We start from the raw sequence: 22,266 nt of genomic DNA, 5'->3' as shown, positions 1-22,266 counted from the left end.
AATAAACAACCCTTTTCCTTGTGGTGAACTCTATGTTGTTGTAGTTTAACCTTGTAACAGTGCTAAGGAAATGTGACTTTCTCTCACTGAGGGAGTTTGGACCGCTGTCCTTAATTCTATCTGCCGATGGCTCATTGCACCGTGCAGGCGGGGCCTTTACAGCCCAATAAACATTTATCCGTTTACTTTTTAAATGACTTTCCAGACCAACAGTCAGCACAATAAAAAGCAATCCATTTTCTGAGAGGCACCGCACACAGCTTTTCCTCCCGGCTGCGCTTGGCTCCGGAGAGGAAACGCGTTGCAGTGCAATTTGCCAAATAAGTGAGGAAAGCACTCCTCACGATTTCATTTCCATTAACATCTTTTAAAGATGGCCTCCGCACATGACAGAAATCTGATGTAGTATAAGAAGAGAATCAAAGAAGTTCCCAGAAACCCCCTTGGTGAAACCCTCAATCTTCCAGAGCTCAATCTGAACTGTTTAATACACAATATCTAAACGTAAGTAAAAACTGCAGAGTTACAGAAGGATGTCACACTACAAAGCACAGGCACACGCACGCACGCGCACACACACACACCTGAGCTCAGTCTGCAGCACCATTACAACATATGCTTAACTAATTCTCTGTGGTGCAACACAGTGAGATAAAGTCGCTGGCAATGCTTTGACCCGACTGTCACCTCTAACATACTGATCCAAAATCAGCCGCACACAGAAAATCTCATTGCATAACTGTATTTCTCTATTAGTGAAGTGCTGCTGCTGCTGCTGCCGGGCATTGTGGGAGCTCTGTTACCACTCCACACTGACTCACATTCACTTACTGTAGCTGAGCCTTTTCCCACTGACCAGCAGCACCAGCTTGTAATCAGTCAGCATGCGTTTGTGAAGGAGCACACTAGAGGAGTTACAACAACACAAATCGTAGTACACTGCACACGTCATGCTGCTAATGACAAGATCAAAATGGTAAATGGACTTGACTTATATAGCGCTTTTTAGACGATTTTCTCAGCCCCTAAGCGCTTTACATTTCTTACCACATTCACCCATTCATACACACACTCATACACCGATGGCAGTAGCTGTCATGCAAGGCTCCCTCTGAACCATCGGGAGCAATTTGGGGTTCAGTGTCTTGCCCAGGGACACTTCGACATGTGGCGGGTAGGCGGGGGATCGAACCTCCAACCCTGCACTCCAGAGGACGATCTCCCTACCCACTGCGCCACTGCCGCGAGGAGAGAGCTCTTGCTTTCTGCACTCATGGGCTGACCACCATGACTGACTGTGTTATGCTGCCTTCAGGTCAGACAGGAGAGATAGAACTCTGAGAATATCCCTCACATTGTGTAAAGGGCTGGGCTAAAAAAAAATAAAATAAAAATCAATTGAGGCAATATATCGTGATATATTTATTTTCGTGATATCTGTATCGTATTGTCCACTCACAAAATCGATATTTTGAAAAACAGAAATACAAGTTTTATAACGGGTCGTGATCAACAACCTCCGCTCCTGGAGATGTGTCAATAAAACGGCTTTCATTGTCGGGTTTTGAATATTAAATAAAGATTTGAATGAAATTGATTTGACTCATTTGTCCACTGAATAATCAGTATAATGTCGCGTCGTATTGAGATCAGATGGCACACAGCAACTTGTATTTCAGCTTTGTTTTGACCTTCTCAGTGAACAATGCGGAACATCACATTATCGCATTATGCATCGTATCCCAATGTATCGTGAAGTGTATCATATCGTGAAGTCCTTGCCAATACCAAGCCCTATACTTTTGTTCCAGGTTTAATAGAACGTGGAGAAAAGAAAAGGATGCAACAATGCCGAGAAGTATTGAGTGAATATGCTACAGGAATTGACAGCAGCCTTAAATTGTGGTTGTAGCGCAAAAAAATGAGTTAATTTTGCTGTTGCCATCATGTGTTACTGTGTTGTTGTCAAGATGAACCTTTACCAAAGTGATGGAAAGGCTAAAGTTTGGCGAAATAAATGGTCTTCTTATGATCCCAAACATACACGCTCATCTGTGAAACACGGTGGAGGCAATGTCATGGCTTGGGCTTGCATGGCTTCTTCTGGGACGGGCTCATTATTCTTCATTGATGATGTAACACATGATGGCAACAGCAAAAACTCAGAAGTTTACAGAAACGTTTTGTCTGCCAATTTAAAGAAAGATGCAACCAAACTGATTGGAAGATCCTTCATCGTGCAGCAAGATAATGACCCAAAAACACACTGCAAAAACAACAAAAGTTTAAAGAGTTAATCAGGGGCATGAAATGGAAGGTTTCAGACTGGCCAAGTCAATCTCCAGAGTTAAACCCTATAGAGAATTAATTTTACCTGCAAAAGAGGAGGTAGAAGTGCGGAAAGCTTGGGGCTTACCAGAGACTTATTTAATGCTAACAGGCTGAATATCCTGTAGAGGGTTACCATGTTATAATGCTGTGCTATTTAGAGGCTAACATTCTCTAGTCGTGTGAAAAGGAAGAACAACTCTTAAAAAGCAACAGCTCTGTGTGCTTCTTACGAAAACACACATTGTGTCGCCTACTTCTGACTTTATGCTTTCCAGCAATTTAAAGATCAAATGAAACAACACAAAAAGCCGGCTAGGCTGGAGGCTGCAGCGCTCCATCCAAGGTTACTAGAGCTAGACAAAACAGAGATCCAAACCAGTTTACAGATGATCAAAACAGGTCTATTCATTGTTTTACCAAGCAGGTCCTGTGTGTGTGTGTGTGTGTGTGTGTGTGTGTGTGTGTGTGTGTGTGTGTGTGTGTGTGTGTGTGTGTGTGTGTGTTTGTGTGTGTGTGTGTGTGTGTGTATAAAGTGTCCTTTTGTTCTGCTGTGTTCTTGCAGATATAAAGTAAGCAGCTCCCAGCCCACCCTATATCACCACAGGCTGGTTACATTACATCCACACAACACTGTGTGAAGTATATCCAGAAACAGGCAAAGCTACTTAACGCCTGCAGCAAACAACAGTGTATCTCTTTACATAACAAAACTATTGAAACTCACAAATAGTAGGCTACCTTACATATCAATAATTCCTGTTTCAGTTGTCCTTCAAAGCCATCAGTTTTCTATACAGCTGGATTGCCCTGCCCATCTCATACATTATATTATCTTACATAACACAGAGTGGCCTTTGTCACTCTCTGTTATGAGCCAGTCCATAGATCCTGTTTTCTGAACAAACAGAGACAATAGCCCCTCCCCTCTCCTGTATGTGTGATCACTTTGCATTAGCCCTATACGTTCCAATCCCTACTTTCTGCTATTTAGTATGGTAGAAAAAAGATTAAGTATGTCCCGATTCTTGTGTTTTCGGATTTAGCATGCTTAAAAAGTACCCATGTCTGTCTACATCCAGTGGAGATGAGCATGCTATTTGGGTGATTCTGACCCACAATCCGGTGCGCACCGAAAGTGGCGTCACATCGACGGAGCCTCCATATAAAAAAACGGGATGAGACAGATATAAAAGCAAGAGGAAATAACAAGGCGCAATGTTATGATGAAATAAATAAGTTAAAGCATGTCCCAATGTTATGCCTATTGCATGCAAAGTAGTTTAGTTTTATGATCAGGTGTAGTAGAATAGCAATAGCCTAATCTTCCTCTTCCTACTGACATGGATATAAGCCCAACACAGCCCACAGTCCACCTGAGGACCAGCCATCTCATCAGGGCATAACGCTGAGTCACCCAGGCTGCTAGTGCTTCTATTGTACTTTCACAGGCTGATAGAAATTGCTTTGTCAATAGGAGCTAATTCTGACGCAATTGGGCAAAACACTGCAGGTGTGAGTAGGGTAAAAAAAAATGAACTTATAGATATCATTGTGTAACTTTGCCAGTCCATTAGTGACATTAAAACTATTATGTTTTGTAATACCATTTTTTCAGAAATGTTCAAACAAATATGCACATTTGTCAATATCTAACTAATTATGCATTATTGTATTATGCAAACCTTCAACATAGTGCTAAGAATAATTATGGAAAGTTAAGTTGATGTAAGCGCTTTATTTGGAAATGTAAGATTTTGGTTCAGACTATTAAAAGAAAATAATGTTGAGATAATGTCCATTAAAGCTCCCATATTATACACTTTTCGATTCTATTATACACCATATTATATGGTCTTAGTGGTCCCTAATACGTTTTTCTTTAATTGTTTGCTGAAAAAAACTTTCAGATAATTTATTGTACTATGCTGATGTTCAGCTAATCTCACAATGGCCTATTTTTTAAAAAGAGCTGCAGCTCCCCTCGTAAATATACAATCTTTGAGCTACCCCCGCCCCCTGTCCGGAAGCGAAGCCAGATACGCCTCGCCCTCTGTCTGTTTGTAAACAATGATGACGTATTTCCTGGGCCTGTTAGCGCAGTTAGCCTACCCATGAGAAGAACCAAGTCTAGTGCTAGTAACGCACTTTGAACAGTTTGACATGACCTATTCTTGTCTACATGAAAGACTATGTTCATACAGATGCACTGACTTGCCGTTTCCAAGCTAATGGAAACGGCATGTTCACAATAAAAATGCTGCAAAAGATGGTGGCTACTGCGAAGCTAGCTCGGGAGCTACCGGCTAAAAATACCGCTAAAATCAGTGAAAAAAATATCTTCAAAGTTGACTTCTACACTATTAAGTTCCAATCCTTTGTCCTGTTAAAAACGAGGCATTTCCAGACTGGTGTGGGGAATAGAATTATGTTTTTATGAGCAAAAGCTGAATGCTTGTCCCAAAGCTAATAGCTATACACCAGTCAGGCAAAAATACCAATAAAACATTTCTTTCAGTTTCACTGTTTGAAAAAACCCACAAGTAGCTTCCTATCCCTTGTGTTATTAAAAACGAGGCATAGACTGCTGTGGTTAAGATAAATTAGTGGAGTATGAGCAAAAGCATTCTGTGTTTGTGTATGTAACATTCAGGCTTTACTATGGGCATCTTGTCGCTTAGCGGGGAAAGCAACATGGCTGTCGCTCGGAAAATTTTCCAGAGGATCTCGGGGCCGTGGACCAATAAGAAATGGGGGGGTGGGGTTATCATAGACTACTGCTAATGTGGGGGGGAAGCATGGACATATAAAGAAAATATGGGGATGTGGCTGTGCAGTTTATGACGTCATAAACCGAGAATTCTGACTGGAGTATATTGGGGGGAGGGGTGGGGGTTTCAGAAAGGGGGAGAGTGAGAAAAGGAGAGATTGTTATTTTTTTTAATATTTTGGCAGTCTCTAGGCACACCGTGGACCCATGGATATGTTGGAACACATTTAAAAAGTGCATTTAGCATAATATGTGACCTTTAAATATGGTTGTATAGGAGAAATATACAGACGCAAACAGACAAGGTTTAGTCAAATAATCACCAAAATGTAAATTTCCGACCTTTTGATGTATACTAGTATGAAAGAAGACATGTTATTGAAGAAAAAGAGAGAAACATCTCAAAATTGAGCCGTGCTTCAAAAAAAAGTATTTGCATGTGATGTCACGCTTTAAAAATAAAAATAAGCACATGCACAGATTAGTGCAAAATACAAACGAAGGCTGCAGACACAATCTGTGACATATTTCCTCTGTGAACAACCTTGACAACTGAGCCTTCGGTTGACGAGGTGAATTGGTTGTGTTTTAATGTAGTTTAATGTTTTGCTTTAATGTGTCTATTTGATGTTTTGGATGTAATATATTTGACTTATTTTACTGCACAGCACTTTGGGTCTGCCTCGGCTGTTATAAATGTGCTATATAGATTAAGTTGACTTGACTTGACTAGACTTGAATTTCTGAGCCTCATATCTATTGCCGCTGTGTGCAGATAGACAGATTTTGATATACTATCTATGGTGCAGACACACCGGCAAACAGCAGCAGTCAGATTAAGGCAAATCCGAGGACAGGCCCCATGTTGCATAATCACAAGTGATGAGAAGCAGCAGCAGCGGAGTGGACCTTAAACATAAATAACGCCTCGGAGGATTTTTGAAACCCCAAACGAGGAAAAAGATCTCCAGGCTGAATTTACCACAGCATACCCTTTGAAACAGCACACAGCCTCCATGGTGGAGTGCTAGCAGGGATGAGAAATGTAAGATGAGGGGTTTGCAACTGAGCAGACAGACAGTGAGGTGGATTATGATGAAGTCTTTTCACCATGAATGCATACTAATACATCCTGGTGTGAGTTGGACTATTCCTTTAAGGTTTTCTATGAGGATCAAGTATGCACTTAAGGCTAAACACTGCAGGCAAAAACATTGTTTTTCAAGCACTGGTTAATTTTTAAGATTTTCGTCTATTTTGCTTCCATAACATGTCTTCAACGGCCATTATCTCAACATTAGGTTTTTTCCCCACTAACAATCTCAACTTCTAAAGCACTTAGACTTACACATCACTAGACATTCCATCATCATTCTTAGCACTATTCTGAAGACAATTATTTTTAACTTATAAAATGAAAAAAGGCTGTATCCAAAATCTGTTCTGTAAAAACATTGGACTCTTATAGTCAAATATCAAATATCCAACATCTACATCCAACCCCTTTGTTATGATATGCAAATGTTCACATAATCAGTTAGAAATTGCCAAGTGTGCATCTTATTTATACAAGAAATTCTGTGAAAAGTTGAAAGACAAAATATCACTTTTTAATGTAAGTAATCAACTGGCAGGGTTTATAAAAGTCATTGTACCTCGCCTTAAACCATTTCTCTATCTCTGCACTGTCCAATGCATCTCCTCTCTCCCTCTCTCCCTCTCTCCCGTACTCCTAAAGTCATATATCTTCTGTTCTAATCTGGCTCATTACAGTAGAGTTGCTTTTAGCTTTAGCGGTGGGCAAAGGAAGTCACATTGATTTGCTGCTTCTGGGAGACAAAAGAGCCCAGATCAGCTTGGTTTGGCAGAAGAAAATGGGCTTTGGAGCACTATATTGGGCCCCAATGACTTTGGGTCTGGCAGAGGGCTCCGCTGGGCAATGCCCCTAACTCACTGTCCGCCCAGAAATAAAATGCTGCGCCAATGGAAATTTCCACATGAGCACCCAACACCCTGCGTCAGCTCAGCAGCACAGGCCCCCTCTGCAGCACCCTGTCCTCATGACCTCAGCAGCACAGTCAGGTTGTCTCATCAGTGAGATCCAGGTATATGCACTGACTGAATACCCGCAATGTGTATGTATGTGTGTATGTGTGTGTGTGTGTGTGTGTGTGTGTGTGTGTGTGTGTGTGTGTGTGTGTGTGTGTGTGTGTGTGTGTGTGTGTGTGTGTGTGAGTGTTTCTGATAGTTCGGTCAGTCAATGAGGGGATTAAAAGACTGTGTGAAGTTGCTGTCTAATCCAGGCCTACTGTATACAGACAGATGTCGGGGTAAATCATCCCAAAAGCAGGTGCACTTGGCTTGTGTACGATGTAGTCCTCTGGGTAGTTTTGCTATCTCACACATGCAAACATAATGGTCACTTCCAAAGGCCGGGGACTGGTTATCAGTGGTATCAAATAATGGAAGTGTCTTTGTGCAGAATGATTTGCCCAGTACCACTCTCCCATTAGCTGCTTCCTTTCTTGTTAAAAGGTTGACTATGCAACATTTGAATTCAAAATGAAATTATAGTCACACAAAAGTAATCCAACTCACTGATCACTTCTGCTTCACTAGAATGTGTGGTGGTGTGTTTATCTGCACAGCCCTCCTCCCCTGGCTGGCTGTATATTGCTATGTTTTGGTTTCTTTTTCTCCGTCTAGGTGTCAATCAATTGAGCAGTGCAGTGGAGAGTGTTGAATTGCGAGGGTGCTTCACTGACTAGACGTCCAGCTCTCCCACAGCAGAGCACAGAGCAGCAGCCTCTCCCCACTTCCTTGAGAGAGAGAAGAAAGGTGTAGTCCTCAGTAGAGTAATGGTAGCCTGGTGAGACCAGCCTGATCGCTCCAGTTTCACATTTGTTTCTCTCCCACAGATCAGTCTGGCATTTCTCCAATCTCCATGGGGAGGAGTCCAGCCCCGTCCGTTAGTGGAAGGTTGGTTCTTCTAGTCGTTGACATCATCATGGAATGCAGATAAGCTTGTGTGATATGGCTGGTCTCACGCGGCTAGATGGACGACTACAAAAAAGCGCTATATAAATCCTATCAATTATTATTATTATTATTATTACAAGAACGAATTAGGAGCTGTCATCCACTATAAGGGACAAATTTTAGGTCTGAGTGTTGGTCCTGATTGGCCCTGTAATTATTTTAGGGGCTCCTCCCCAGGGATAATGGATAAAGGCCTGACTGATCTACCGGACAGAAAAGAGTATGAAGCCTGTGTGTGATCAGGCTGGTCTCGCCAGGCCAGAGTAATGGTTAGCTAAACAAGGAGCTAAAGCAGGTCTGATCAGTTGGTAATAAAATTAACATTTGCATATAATTGGCTTTACTGGTCATTTGTAAACACATCAGTCTGGGCTATGGGGGTTAAGTTAAGTTACTTTATTTGTCAATGGTTACATTGAAATGTATCTTTTTCTCATATCCCCTCTCAAGTTACCACACTCCAGAGGGGGTCCTCACACAGGGTCAGCCATAGTACAGCGCCCCTTGAGCAGTTTGGGGTGAAGTGCCTTGCTCAAGGACACAATGGTAGAGATGGTGGGCACCGTAGACGTAATACCAGCCACCACTAGTTTACCTACTAACACCCTCCTGTCCGGTGCCGGGGATCCAACCAGAGACCTCATGGATACTGGTCGGCCATCTTTTCGTCTAGGCCATCCTACCACCCTGAAACAAGCCACAGTCGGCTATGAGACGGCTTCTGCTTACCATGGATGAGGATGTAGACCTGTGTGTGGTGTCTCTTCCTCTTTCCCTCTGTGCTGCTCTGAGAAACTACAGCGATCTTTTAGACGGAACTCTGCATTGTGTGTGTGTGTGTGTGTGTGTGTGTGTGTGTGTGTGTGTGTGTGTGTGTGTGTGTGTGTGTGTGTGTGTGTGTGTGTGTGTGTGTGTGATGTCAGCCAGCCTTCCCACATCACTATCAGCAGGTTCAGGTGGCGACCATCCAAACACCCAAAACAACTTGACTTGACGTAGTAATGGAAACATTTAAAAAACGACCTTGAGTAACCTTGGTCCTCTTTAGGTTGGAGCCTGTTCAGGTCAGGAAACTCACGCTGACGATTGGCCCACATGATCTAAATACAAACCTATATCCTCCTCAACACAACTTCAATGAGGAGAACATTTGGAAGTTCAAACATTTGTAGGAGACAGTTTTTTTTAGTAGTTAAAGGAATCACTCCTATTAATTCTGAAGAATCCAAGAAAGGTCAAATACCGACTGTAGTTTCATGTGTCGGCATCTGGGCTTAATTGGAATTTTGGGATTTGATTTTATGTAGAATTAGAACTTAATAACGTATCTATTTCATTCTAGTTATACTCATGATCATTTAATACATTCGTTAATATTATTCCATTTCCAATGAACGTTTGAAAGTGCAGAGACACACAGGAATATTTCGCTCATCAATTGTCCATTGACTCTGTGTGTAATTGAAACAAATTCCCCTCCTGTTTTGCCTGTAGACACAATAAAGCTCCCTGATCAACATATTGGATCTTAATAGTCTGAAACTAGTACTTAGTTCCAGCACTAAAATCACACATTAACATTTTACATTTATTTTTCTGCATGGATAAATCCAAACAATATATCACAGTGCTGTGTCTGAAAATGAGCATAATATGCGACCTATCAAGAATTTGCTTGGACATATTAAGCATAGACAGAGGAAGGCTATACCCATTATCCCCTGATTCCAAGTCTTTATGCTATAAGCTAAGCTAACCTTGTATTAAATGTTCATGAATTAAAAAAAAAAACAGTTTCCTTCTCATGTTAGAAAGACAAGTATACAATTTGGAAATGTGGAAGTGTTTGGTTTACTACAGAACAAGACATACAGTTCTTGCTTCATGCAGCATGACAGTTGCACAATAAACAACAAGACACATCAGGCACAATGTGAAGCTTTGAGAACAGCAAAGTGTCGAACTGTAGAATAGAGAGAAGCCCTGGAGCAGCTTTCGGTGCAACAAAGCTTTTTTCATACTGCAGCAACATTTGCTCTGATCAGGAATGAGTCTCTGCAAGCACACATCTACATCTACATCCACATTAAGCCCGCTGTTGGCAGATAGTGGTGGCTCTGTTTCAATAGTAGTAGTAGTAGTAGTAGTTGTTTATTCAGTTATTAAAAACATTTAATTAAAAACATATCTTTGTACACTCATTTAACAACAGATAGTCTCTGAAAAGGCTGAAGCAAAGGGCTTGCCTATCCTCCTGTATATCCTTATCTTAGCCGCCACAAAATAAAAAGAAAGAAAGAAACCAAGATTTAAGCAATACAACAAAGAAATAAATCATTCATATTTGTAACCCTCAAAAAAGCAGAAAAATGTTTTATCTTTCAATTTATAACCCTCCAGAATAAAATGCACTTCAGCGGTTTGTGTGACTCTGACTAATAGCTGGCTGATTGCTAACATCAGGGCCTGTGGTGAGTAAGCTCAGTTTGCTGTGTAACCTTTAGTAAGCGGGAGTTCGTTGAACTCTAGTAGCTCTCTGCTAGTGCCTGGAGCAAAGCCAGAAAGTGAGTAAACTCAGCCGGGATCTTGTGATTGCTCATACAGCAGAGCGGAGCAGCAGCCACAGTGCAAACACAGCGTATCTCCTCTGTACAGCGCCCTACTCCTCCGTAACAATGATCACCACAGTATCATTAAGGTTGTTATCCTTCCCCGGGAACACCGGAAGTGGGAGCATGCGTTAGGGAAGTGGTGGGTGGATTTAAAAGAGGGTGGGTGGGTTTGGTAAAAGGAGATGGAAGGGGAGACGGGTCTTAGATGGCGCCCAAGGTAATCAGACAGGTCCGTGTTCAAATGGATCTGTCACGTGAAGGTGCAGGCTGTAAGCAGTTTGCACTGGGTGTGGTGGATCTTTATGGGTGTATTGATAACAATGGATGTCTCCAGTCCTCTTGTACAAATACTGTATATAAACACACACTAATCTGTTTTCAGTAAATTGAACATTTAGCATGACCATACTTATCATAAGGGTGCGACTGACTGTAGCTGTCCCGAGGCATTAAGGCCTCATATGCTTCTAAGAAATTGCTTGTCGAATCTACTAACAGCAACTGGCAAGTTTTTGTAAAAATTTCAAATTTGCCCATGGAGGTGTGGAAGTAGTCAAGAGTTTGATCTAAAGCCTAGTAGTGCAACACTGAATGCTTTAGAAAAATGGACCGTGTGAAAGTGTGTCCTCACTTGTGAAAATCCTTGTATTGTGACCGCCGAGAACCACCACAGAGAGTTCTTGTTCTTCTTTCAGCCTCCTGAAGTTCAATGAACCCAGGGGGGCCTGACACACCAAGGCAACTTCAGAGAAACTTAACTAACATCTGTTCACCAACTACACTGCATCGTCAATTCCAATCGGAAACACTTTTTGTCGAAAATCTGTGAATATCTCCTCAAGTGGAAAGTTTACCGCAGATTTCTGCTGGGCAGAAAATATTCAAAAATAAAAATCATCCAACCATAGACTCTGTATCAATGCTTTTGTGGTATGGTATTGGGACACAAGGCCACCGACAGGCCCAGTTGGACCTGGAGCAGTGTGGGTGCAGGCCAGCGGGGACTGGTGGGGCAGGGGGGTCAATCGTGCACTCAGAGAGTCTCTCCTTGAACGTATTCTTGGTGTTGGCGATCAATAGTTCCATGGAAAAGTGACAGAACGAGTTGTGTGAGGAATACAAACAGAAAGCCTGAAAAGGAGGTTAACTTACACCCAGCAATCCTCCACACCTCCCCACACTTGCTGCATAAAGTGACTTTCGTGGTTCCGAAAACTAACACATATTATCACGACGATTCCGTTTTCAGAAAAGAGGTTTAACACACTACCAGGAGATGATCTCATGTGTGCGCTGTTCAAAGCCGTATAAGACCTGTGGGTCACTTCAGTTCACATATTGTTATCTCCAGGCTTCTGATAAAGTTGAACGCAGTGCCAAGAATACAATCAACTGAAGACTTGGATGTAAACATGCATCTACATTCTGTGACCGCATCAAAGAAAAATAACTTTTGTCGTTTGTTTCCTCTGAACGTGATGAAACAGTTCTGTCTTAATGTGTGAAATATAATCTGAGGATATGTTCTGGGATGTCAAAGATTTGCACCTGGCACTCTGGAGAAGATCAAAATAATGAAAATGTGAAGAAAAATAATTGAGTAACAGGTTCAGACATCTTTCACGACGTCTCGACTTGTTGAATCAGCTTCTTTGATAAAGACCATGTAGGACTGAGGCTGGTAGCTGCTCAGGGTTCTACACTGTACTGCTTGTACAGAAGTCTGACAGGAGTAATATCTAGTCAATATAATAGTAATATCTCCGGCTGCTTCCCCTGAACAAACCTTCATAGGAGCTATTTAACGAGAACAGAATGTCATGATCAGACAAAAGGCCTGTTACTTATACCTAGCTAACTTGATATCATTTGGTGATTGATAATATGTTGCCCAATGGATCCTAAGGAGAAATGACATTCTTCAGAATCCATTCTGCTGAGGGTGCCAAAAAAGGCTTGGCTCTGACACCTTGCTATACATGACTTTGTTAAACTTGTTAAGATCTTGTACCTCAGGCAACGTAGGGTTAGGGTGCAGTTGGTGCCGTTTTCTGCAGCCCATGAAAGGGTTGTATGAAAAAACTGTTATAGATATTGAAATCACAATAAGGTCTTCATAGGGTCTAACAAATATTCAGCCATTGCCAATGAAGTATGTACCGGTATGTTTTCTTTTAAGCTAATAAGTCCGCAAAACCAACGTTAAGACGAGTGATTTTCAAATGGATAAATACAGCTCCGTAGAAAAGTAAGAGACCAGTCTGGAATTTTCTTAAATCTTCATCTCTACATTACTTATTGAAAATGCTCTTTAATGACAAAAGATCTATTAGAATTTGGTAGAAATGTTGTCAGTAGTTTATATTATAAAACCAAAATGTTCATTCTACTCCAACATATGCCTATAAATAGAAGAACATTGACACCGAACATTTGGAGTGGTCTCTTCATTTTTTCCGGAGCTGTATATGGTTAGTATGGCATTCTCTCCACCACAGAAAACAGAATGTTTAGCAGCTAGGATGGATCATATGATGTTTGCATTGCAGAGGATACTCATTTTACTGGCAGCGACAGTTTCAGTTGTAACAACAACATGTACTTTTCCAAGCAGGTCAGGGCTCACCACCCAGACACAGCTCCAGGCACTTTACTGGGGGAAAAAAACAAACAAGTGTAACCTGGTGCCAACAGATATTGTGAAAGCCTGGTGGTGTCACATCCTTTTAACTCAAGACCACAGCCACCATGTGGGTTAATAACTTGTGTCATTTCATTCTGAGCGATTGTAGATTTTTCATTGACGTAATCTCGTTATTCATTGACCATGGAACCTGACACTGAAACACTGTTCTCGGAGTTTATCCAGTCAGATGAACCTATTTTAACATCGGCCTATTTTCCTGCAATCTTCAAAAGATTTAGCACCCAGGGCTAAAGAACACAGTCACTGCTATTCATTCATTGTGTTCACCAGTGAGACCTGGTCAACACAACAATGCTGTGAATCAAATAATCATAGCTGTTGCGTCACACTCAAACTGTGTCCCTGTTTCTCAAAAAGGCCAACAAACAAACTTCATACCAATTGGCCTACTTGTATGAAGTGGAACAACTATCTGGTCACAGGTTTTCTAAGATGTTGGTTAGTTTGAGTCAACATTATTTAGGTATAACACGTGTTAAACCATTAAGGTTTTTAACTAGATTTTGACATCGGGCTGAAAGGATGATGTCATAAGTCATGATCTTTAGGTTATGTTGTACTTTAGTGGTGAACATTTCTAAACGAACATGCAATGAATATTTTTGGGCCCCTTGGAATCGAAGGCTCTTCTTAAGTGTCTGTATGGTGGTGAATGGGTGAAATTGACTGTGTTGTGAGGGACCATACCATATCCAGTTTACAAGGATTGCTGAAAACACTCCCTAAATATAACCAAGTCACAGCAACATTTGTAACAGTCTCATGTCCTTACTTCTGTGGTTTTTCATAATAGCATAATTGATGTGAACAACTAGTATTTGTAAGCCACCACACGTATTTAGGAATTCTCCTGAGAGTTGACTTTAAACATCTGACCTGTAGCAGGCTGCTTTGGCCCGTGATATGGTTTAGATGGCACTGCTGTCACAGCTGTCAGCGGCATGAGGCCCCTCTGCCAAGAATGAACCAAGACTGACACCGATAGAAGTCACAGCATGGTATGATAGCTGATAGGCCACAACATCAACTTAGGGACAGATTTGAGCCACTCTTCAGATTACTAGTGTATCACTGTTTACACTGTTGATCAACAAAAAGCCCATTTGAGAAATATAATGAGTTGTTCCTGTGGACATTGAATATGAAAACTATGTTTTTACTGTGTGTGATAAAAACAATCAATGTATAGATGCTATGGTCAACAGTATTGCTTAGCAAGTTGCCATTGAATAGTAAATACATAGCCAAACTGCAGAGTGTGTGTGTGTGTGTGTGTGTGTGTGTGTGTGTGTGTGTGTGTGTGTGTGTGTGTGTGTGTGTGTGTGTGTGTGTGTGTGTGTGTGTGTGGTAGACCTTTATCTTCTCAGTACCTTATAGGATGTTCAAAAAGATACGCATCCAAGACAACACTTATTTGGATTAAGACATAATGCATTGGTGTATTTTTCCTGATTTAGTTTACAAATTTGTGTTGCAACAACAACAACAAAGTGCTTTGTGTATTGATATATTCATCTGTTTGTTCTATTCATCAATAGGATAATAAAGAATTTAAATGAATACTCATTTCTAATGGTAATTAATGCCTCTCAAATACACATCATGTTTGGCCTCACCATGACACATCCATCTGATTATGTTTCATTATCAATCTGACTAGTGTGCACAGACTCTAAACATGATAAAAGCGTGGAGGCCAGCTGGGGTGGTGAAGCCCCAGGGTGCTGCTGACAGCCTCCAGATGTTGGGATGAATATTAGTTGTTGTTGAATTAAGAGACGCAGTCACCTGAGCTGCTCAAATGCCCCTCTGATGTGACCTCAGGACATAAGCATAGTGTGGAGTGTCCCATCAGGTTGGCCCTACAGATCCTTTTATAGGGTGCCCCAAGTGTAGGAAAAAATATTTGCTAAAAAATAAATGCCCCTCACCTAACCCTTACCTTAGGGCAAGGGTTGAAGTCCCATTAGCTGCCTTGTTGAATACAGTGGTTTGAATAAAGGGTTTAAAAAGGGCATTTGGGCACTCTGGGTTGTACCCCTCCTGTGCACACCACTGAGACTATAATAACTCAGGAGGAACCAGTACAGGTAAAGGCTGTGAACCTTTTTACTCACTCGTTCTCCAGCAGGGTCATGCACACCACCTCTTTGACCCCGGGGTTGTTGGCCTTGTCGCAGGAGCAGCCCTGCAGGCTCCAGGTGGCCAGGCGCACCACCGGCTTCCCGTCCCGCAGTCCGGGCGGGGGCTCTACGCTGGGCCGCACGGATATGATCTGGGTCGGTCCTCCGGGCGGGAGGTCCAGGTCATCGCTCATTAGGCTGAAGGAAGTGGGGCTGGGGTGGGACTTGGTGGTGGTGCAGGTCAGCCCTCCGTTGGTGTTGGTAGACGGAGCCCTGGAGCACTCCACGAACACCTGGAAGCGGATCTTGTCCAGCAGGGAGCTGTTGATGTGGGCGACCCTCACCAGGTCCTCGATGCTCTTGAACGGGCCGTGTTCCGTCCGGTACGCCACGATGTTCTTTGCTATCTTCTCGGTGATGCCTCGGATGCTCATGAGCTGCGCCGGCGTGGCGGTGTTAATGTTCATGCCGGTGCAGGAGGACTGGTGATCCAGGTCTTTACGCATGGAGGACGGGGAGTGCTGCGACGAACTGGTCCTGCTGGATACGCATATTTCCAGTTTGATCACCTCCAGTTTCGTCGCCCCTATCCCGCTCACCAGAGCCAAGTCTTCTACTTTTTTAAAGCCCCCTATGCAGTCCCGGTACTCCACGATGTTCTGCGCCACAGTGCGGTTGACCCCCGGCAGAGTCATGAGCTCCTCCTCGGTGGCTGTGTTGATGTTGAGCCGCTCCTGGTTCACCAGAATGTGGCCGAAGTTGCACGCGGCGCTGAATTTGCGCTTGCCGCAGCTGAAGTCCGTGGGGTCCTTGGGGATGGAGCGGTGGCAGCCCAGACTCCCGCCCATGGCTCCAGTTCACCCGGGGATCGGATCAGCAGACAGGAGCGGACAGTGGGCCACGGCGCAGAGAAACAGGCTGAAACACAAGCAACATCCACACCAGAGAGGTGACAGTCACACAGAGTTACGCATATACACATATACTACAGATACAACTCTTCCTCTTGTTACAGACTGCTTCGTTCACAGAGATATTAAGCTATACGCACCACACAGAGCTTGCCCTCAGTCGTGGCTACATGCTGCATGAATCCCACACACCGGTTCAGCGTCTCACTCACTGTCTCTCCGTGCAGCAGTCTGACACAAACCTAGAGTGTCAGTGAGTCCTGAGAGATAAGCGGTCGATATGGAGGCTCCACTCTAAACTTTGCCCTTCAAACGTGTACTGCTGCTGCGGTGTCTCTGGTACCACAGGTCGGCCTCCACACACTCATCTGACAGCGAGACGCCAGCACTCACATCAATACAAACAATTAGCCTACTCCCCAACGTCAGTCAAGTCACACGGCTGCACACAGGCAAATACAGGAATACTTCCTATGAGCCTTCAAAATAAAGGTTGCCTTGAAGGCGTAGCATCGAAAAATCAAGTCAAGTTGGCTATATTAAGTAGGCCTATATTGCATAGCAATATGGAGTAGGCTATAGTCAACTTGACTTGACCCCCCCACATCCAATACAAATGTAGTCTTGGCAGAAATTATCTGAGCTCAAGAAAATCAGGCATGTATTTGTGTAGGCCTATGTGCATATTTATTTAATAGAAGCAAAAAAGAAAACATATATTCTATATTTGTAATATGTTTTCATGAAGGCCGTGTGTACCTACCATTTAAGTCCCCACGCTAGTCAGACATCAATAAATAAATAATTGAGTAGCCTAAATCAAAAATCATGTGAATTCGGCTTTTATTTTTGGAACCACTCTCCTCTCGCGCCTGTGTGCTTTACAGTAACATCGTCTATCTTCAGCAGCAGGGGGCGTGGCTGGCAGGCATGGCAACCGAATGTTTTTTTTTGTCGCTGAAATTTTTATGAAGGCAATATCCAAATTTAGATTTGGATATTATCTTCGTTAATGGTTGCGCGTTAAAAAATAGATGCCTTCTGTTTTGATGTAGCAAGTAGCAACAAAGGGCACACACAGTAAACCAGACTAAAAGGATTTGAACAAAAAGCGTATATATATCAAGACCAATTCATGTTATGTTAAGTTTGTTTATCAGAGTTTCAACTTTCAATTTATAGGTTTTTTTAAACTCTTTTAATCTGCATGAAGCCAAATAGCTATAGGTAAGATCTCTTTTTAGGGAATCTTAAAATATTTTTCTAGCAACTTTCACAGATGTTGTTTCATAAAAATAATTAGGCTACTATTTGATTAAAAATATAACTTGTATAGCCTACAGCATGTGGTCAAAGCATTCTGTGTTTGACAGTGGCCTCAATGGATGGATGTAACACTCCCCGCTCCTTTTAGCTCTGGTCCATTGATCATGTGCTTTTTTTCTTCTGTTTTGGCTTTCAAAAGCTCCTCATGCAAAGATAGGCCCTGTGTCCAATCCCCATACTTAACTTCCCTACTATTGAGTATGCCAGAAAAAGATTTAGGATGACCTAATACATGCCCGTCAATTGTAGTATGCTGAAAATACATAAATGCCCCACTAACTCCAATAGAATTGTGTAGTATTCGTCTTTATTCTTGACATTTCTCGACATAATGAAAAAAAAAAATTATCTGAATTTTTTTTCTCTCCTGTTACCAGATCAATTGTCAAGAACCAAGACATCCAAGAACCACAGGATTAGAAATATGAGACAACTGACATGGAGCGATACTATCAGATAAAATGAATCCCAAGCCACCATGTTTTGTTTCTTGTTCTTATCCCTGACATCTGATTGTGATCATGTGGATCAAAATAAATCCCATCTTCCATTTGCCCTTTTTAGGAACCTTGAAGCCCCCAGGGTATGGAATTCAATCCCACAACATATCAGGGAACTAAACGCAAACCAATCGATTACTAAGCAGTTAAGACAATGGTTGATCAATACATATACATGTCAACACTAAGATCATTTGTTGTGAATGTGGTCAATACACTAAGTTTTTTATTTTTATTTTATTTCACTGGTGCTTTGTGTTTTGTGTTCTGTTGTTTTACCTTCGTTAGTCAGTTCTGTTTGTTCTGTGAGGCTCTGTTTTGTCTGTGGGTTTCCATCATGTTTATGTTGTTCTTTATCTTGTACCATCAATGTCAGGGGACTACAGATGAAAAATAGCCTTTAAGCTAATGTATGATCATGTGTTTTATTATTTTGCACTGTCCTCTTCTTAAATAAACTGAATTCAATTCAATTCAGTTTGGAGTCTTCTCTTGGATTATTTTGATCCTACCTGTCCATAGTATCTTTTGCTTTTTCCGTGTTACATAAGCTGGAGTCATTACCAGTATTTATGCCATGTGCCACCCTGGCTGTAGATAGAGCTGTGATGTGAACAGTGGCTTATCCTACTAGATATACCCATACAAAACTAAATGGATGCCTGTGGTTCTTACTTTATAAAAACAAATGAGCATCATCCATGTTTTTATCGTTGTTTAACTAAACCAGAAATCTTTCCTCCACTAGGAACATGTTTGTCTATCCAGCAGGGCAAAGGATCAAGAGCTCATTTATGTGAATATCCATGGCCTACCTACACAGTCCTAATCATTTTAGTGTCTGTTGTAAACACTATCTATGGTCTCCCTACTTTTCCTTTATGGCCACATTAGCTGAACATAGTGCTACAATTGTACACAAGACATTTTACGATACAATAAGCAGTTTGCCATGAGATGTACCTAGCAAATTCATGCCCCAAGCAGTAGCTACTAGCTACGGGAAATTTCAAATATTTCTGAAACAGTCTGTTCTTCCATTAGAGGGAAAATAGCGAAAGAGGGCATCAGTGCAGAGAAAGCAATTTTGATATAGTTATTCTTAGTGCCTTTTTCCGTTTACGCTCACCAAGTAAAAGACCTTTAGAACAGCTGGGTTCTTAAAAACACTACCGCTTTTATCCAAAGGGGCCGCTAGAATAAACACACACTGAAAGTTCCTCCGAGCCACATACAGTATGTGAGCATGCTAACGTGCTGAACTATCATGGTGAACATACATAACCTGATCAGCATGCTAACATTTTGAGTATGAGCATATTGTCATTCAGACATTAGCATTTAGCTGAAAGCCCAAGTACAGAGCAGCAATAAGAATCTTAGTCTTTAAAGTGGGATTCATTTTACATTTGTATTTAAAGGTGACCATCCGTTATATTTAGTCAGACCTGGTTATCATTTTCACCATTAGATGTTGTAATATTCATGCAGCAGAATGTATACATAGTAAGTGTGAGGTTATTGAAGTTGGAGGTATTTAAGCATGACAATGGTCAAATAGGTTACCATCTTAAAACACTTACTATCTGAACAACATGATTCATATATTATATAAAGACACATTCAGACAGATTTCCTTCAGTCTTCTCATTTCGCCCGGGGCCTGGAGCTAATCCAGGAACACTGCAGCTCTAAGTGAACCAGGTCAATGTCAGAACAGCAATTACCAAACATGAACAGACTCTGTCCCACTCATTGGTCCCACTGTATAAAGGGAATCCTTTGGCAGCAATAGTGGAGTTAAGGCACAATGAATGAGCAGTGATGTATGGGCAGGTGATTCATTCCCTAGTACATAGAAATCATTGAAACGTGGTGTTGGCTGGTCTCTGTTTTTGGGGGGCGTCCTACATTTGTGACCAGTTGGTGTCTTGTCATGTGGGCTGGGACAATATTTGGTGCGCACCTCTCCAATTGGCTGAGGGTGACTTCTCCTTGGTGAACCAAGGGGAACAGCCAACCAATCAGCAAGAGGGCAGGTTGAAGCAGACTGGTGGTTAGGCTGGGAAGGCTGTGGCGTGATGCTGAAGAACAGCAGTGTGTGTGTGTGTGTGTGTGTGTGTGTGTGTGTGTGTGTGTGTGTGTGTGTGTGTGAGTTTTTCATTCTCTAAACAAAGGCTCAGAGTCCAAAGGGTCCAGCTTTTGTTTGCACAAGCCAGAGGCAAAGGCAAATTTGAGGTTGCATCGATAAAAGGGGGCAGTACAGGTTTTTTCAAATAGAAACACTGTTAATCACATCTAGTAATATAAATACCATAACTGTTGATTGATGATATGCCGTAGTGTAAAAGTAAGTAATCAATATATTGGCGGCCTGTGGGCAGACCAGTAGAAATGGGTCTAGGTCTCAGCTCATCCTGCTGCAGTACCCTACAGTTAGTTAACACCTTAAAACAGGTATACTACTACAACCCCTCTTAAAGATTGCTGGATCTTCTCAATGCTGCCTGGAACTTTTCTTAATACCCCAAAATACAACAAGAACCCTTCCTTAAAAGCAACTAAAACTCATGGAGCTCTTTTAGAGTACCCTATGTTCCAACCAACACTATATCCCCCCTTAAAGGGACACTGTGTAACATTTCAAGTAATGTATCAGCTAAAATCAATATCCTCATTCATAAATATGTCCTCATTGGTGTAAAATCACCTCTGCCAATAATCTGAATTATCATGCTGAGCGGAGAATTACAATATTAATATACATTTTGTACATTGAGAGGGTAAGTCTTATGGAGGCATCCATGTTGGTTGGAATGTCATCAGGTGCATTGTTTAAGATTTAGAATAGTTCTTGTCCTTGAAGGCCACTGTAGCTTCTGTTATTATTCGAAAGGGGTGGGGTTACCCAGGGAGCGTTGCAATCTAGAACTTTCTTGATGATGTCATATTACACAGTGTGTAACAGCTGGACAGGGAGGACACAGGCGCGGAGACAGTACCAGTTTAAGAGAGTTTATTTAGAAGGAATCTGGGGTTTTGGGCCGGGCTCTGGAGTGGCTGACAGGCATGGGGGTCCAGGGGGAAGTGCCAAGGGGAGAATCCGGGGAGACGAGCAGAGGCAGGCAAGAGCAGGCAGGCAGAGGGGTCCAGGGAGGGAGAGCTGGCTGACGAGGGCTGGAGCTGGTGGCAGGAGTCAGGCTGGGAGACTGTGGCAAAAAAGAACAGAATTTAGCAAAAGCTAAATGCAGGCGGAACTACAAAAGGTCTAGGTGGCTGGAGAGTTACTGACTGGGTAACAGAGTTTACAATCTGCCAGTGTCTGGAAGGTTGAACCGGTATAAGTAGAGCAGTAGATTAGTAGATTGGTGGCAGCTGTGGATGCTGGTGCCTGACTCCTGCACACCTGACTCCAACCCTGCAATCAGACCAGACAAGGGAAAGAGGAGAACAACACAACAAAGGGCTTGAGGCCCAGGCAGGATCGTAACACAGTGCCCCTTTAAGGTTCACTCAGAACACCCAAAGAATCCTTTCAAAAGACCCCTTAGGAGCCCCCAAACCACTCTAAGAATGTCTGGAACACAGATTTCTGTCACGGGCATCTTTATCCCTATAAAATGCACTTGGAATCTTTTCGATAACCCCAAACCAAATCATTCTCTTAAGAAATGATAAACTTTTAGAGTGACCCTACGAGCCCCCACAATATTTCACAAAGCTCAATCAAGACTCTCCCATTACCCCTGAGAACACAATAATACTTCAGAGACCTCTGTCAAACTTTATGTGGTTGCATTTGAAAATTAAAACAATAACCCAAATAACTTCTCCATGAGCCTCTGAACTCTTAAGAAACCCCTACAACTCCTTCAAGATACCTTAACACCTCCTTAAGTGCATCTTCAAGAATCTTTGGAATCCCTCAAATTCTTGTGAAATCTGTAAAT

General features: G+C 42.2%; 1 protein-coding gene across 1 annotated transcript in view; it reads right to left on the bottom strand.

The window, feature by feature from the left end:
- Positions 1–16,842, bottom strand: part of eepd1 (endonuclease/exonuclease/phosphatase family domain containing 1) — a 34,803-nt gene extending 17,961 nt beyond the window's left edge. The window contains exons 1-2 of the mRNA XM_080044825.1: positions 16,631–16,842; positions 15,574–16,497 (exon numbers count right to left, since the gene is read on the bottom strand). Coding sequence (XP_079900951.1) covers positions 15,574–16,427 — 854 coding nt within the window. The 5' untranslated portion in view covers positions 16,428–16,497; positions 16,631–16,842. The remainder of the gene's footprint in view (positions 1–15,573; positions 16,498–16,630) is intronic.
- Positions 16,843–22,266: the final 5,424 nt, after the last annotated feature.

Source organism: Ammodytes marinus, assembly GCF_949987685.1.
Source record: "Ammodytes marinus genome assembly, chromosome: 17".
In the NCBI taxonomy this organism is placed as follows: Eukaryota; Metazoa; Chordata; class Actinopteri; order Uranoscopiformes; family Ammodytidae; genus Ammodytes; species Ammodytes marinus.
The sequence above is the reverse complement of the archived record's forward strand: the minus strand, read 5'-3'. Positions and strand labels throughout refer to the sequence as shown.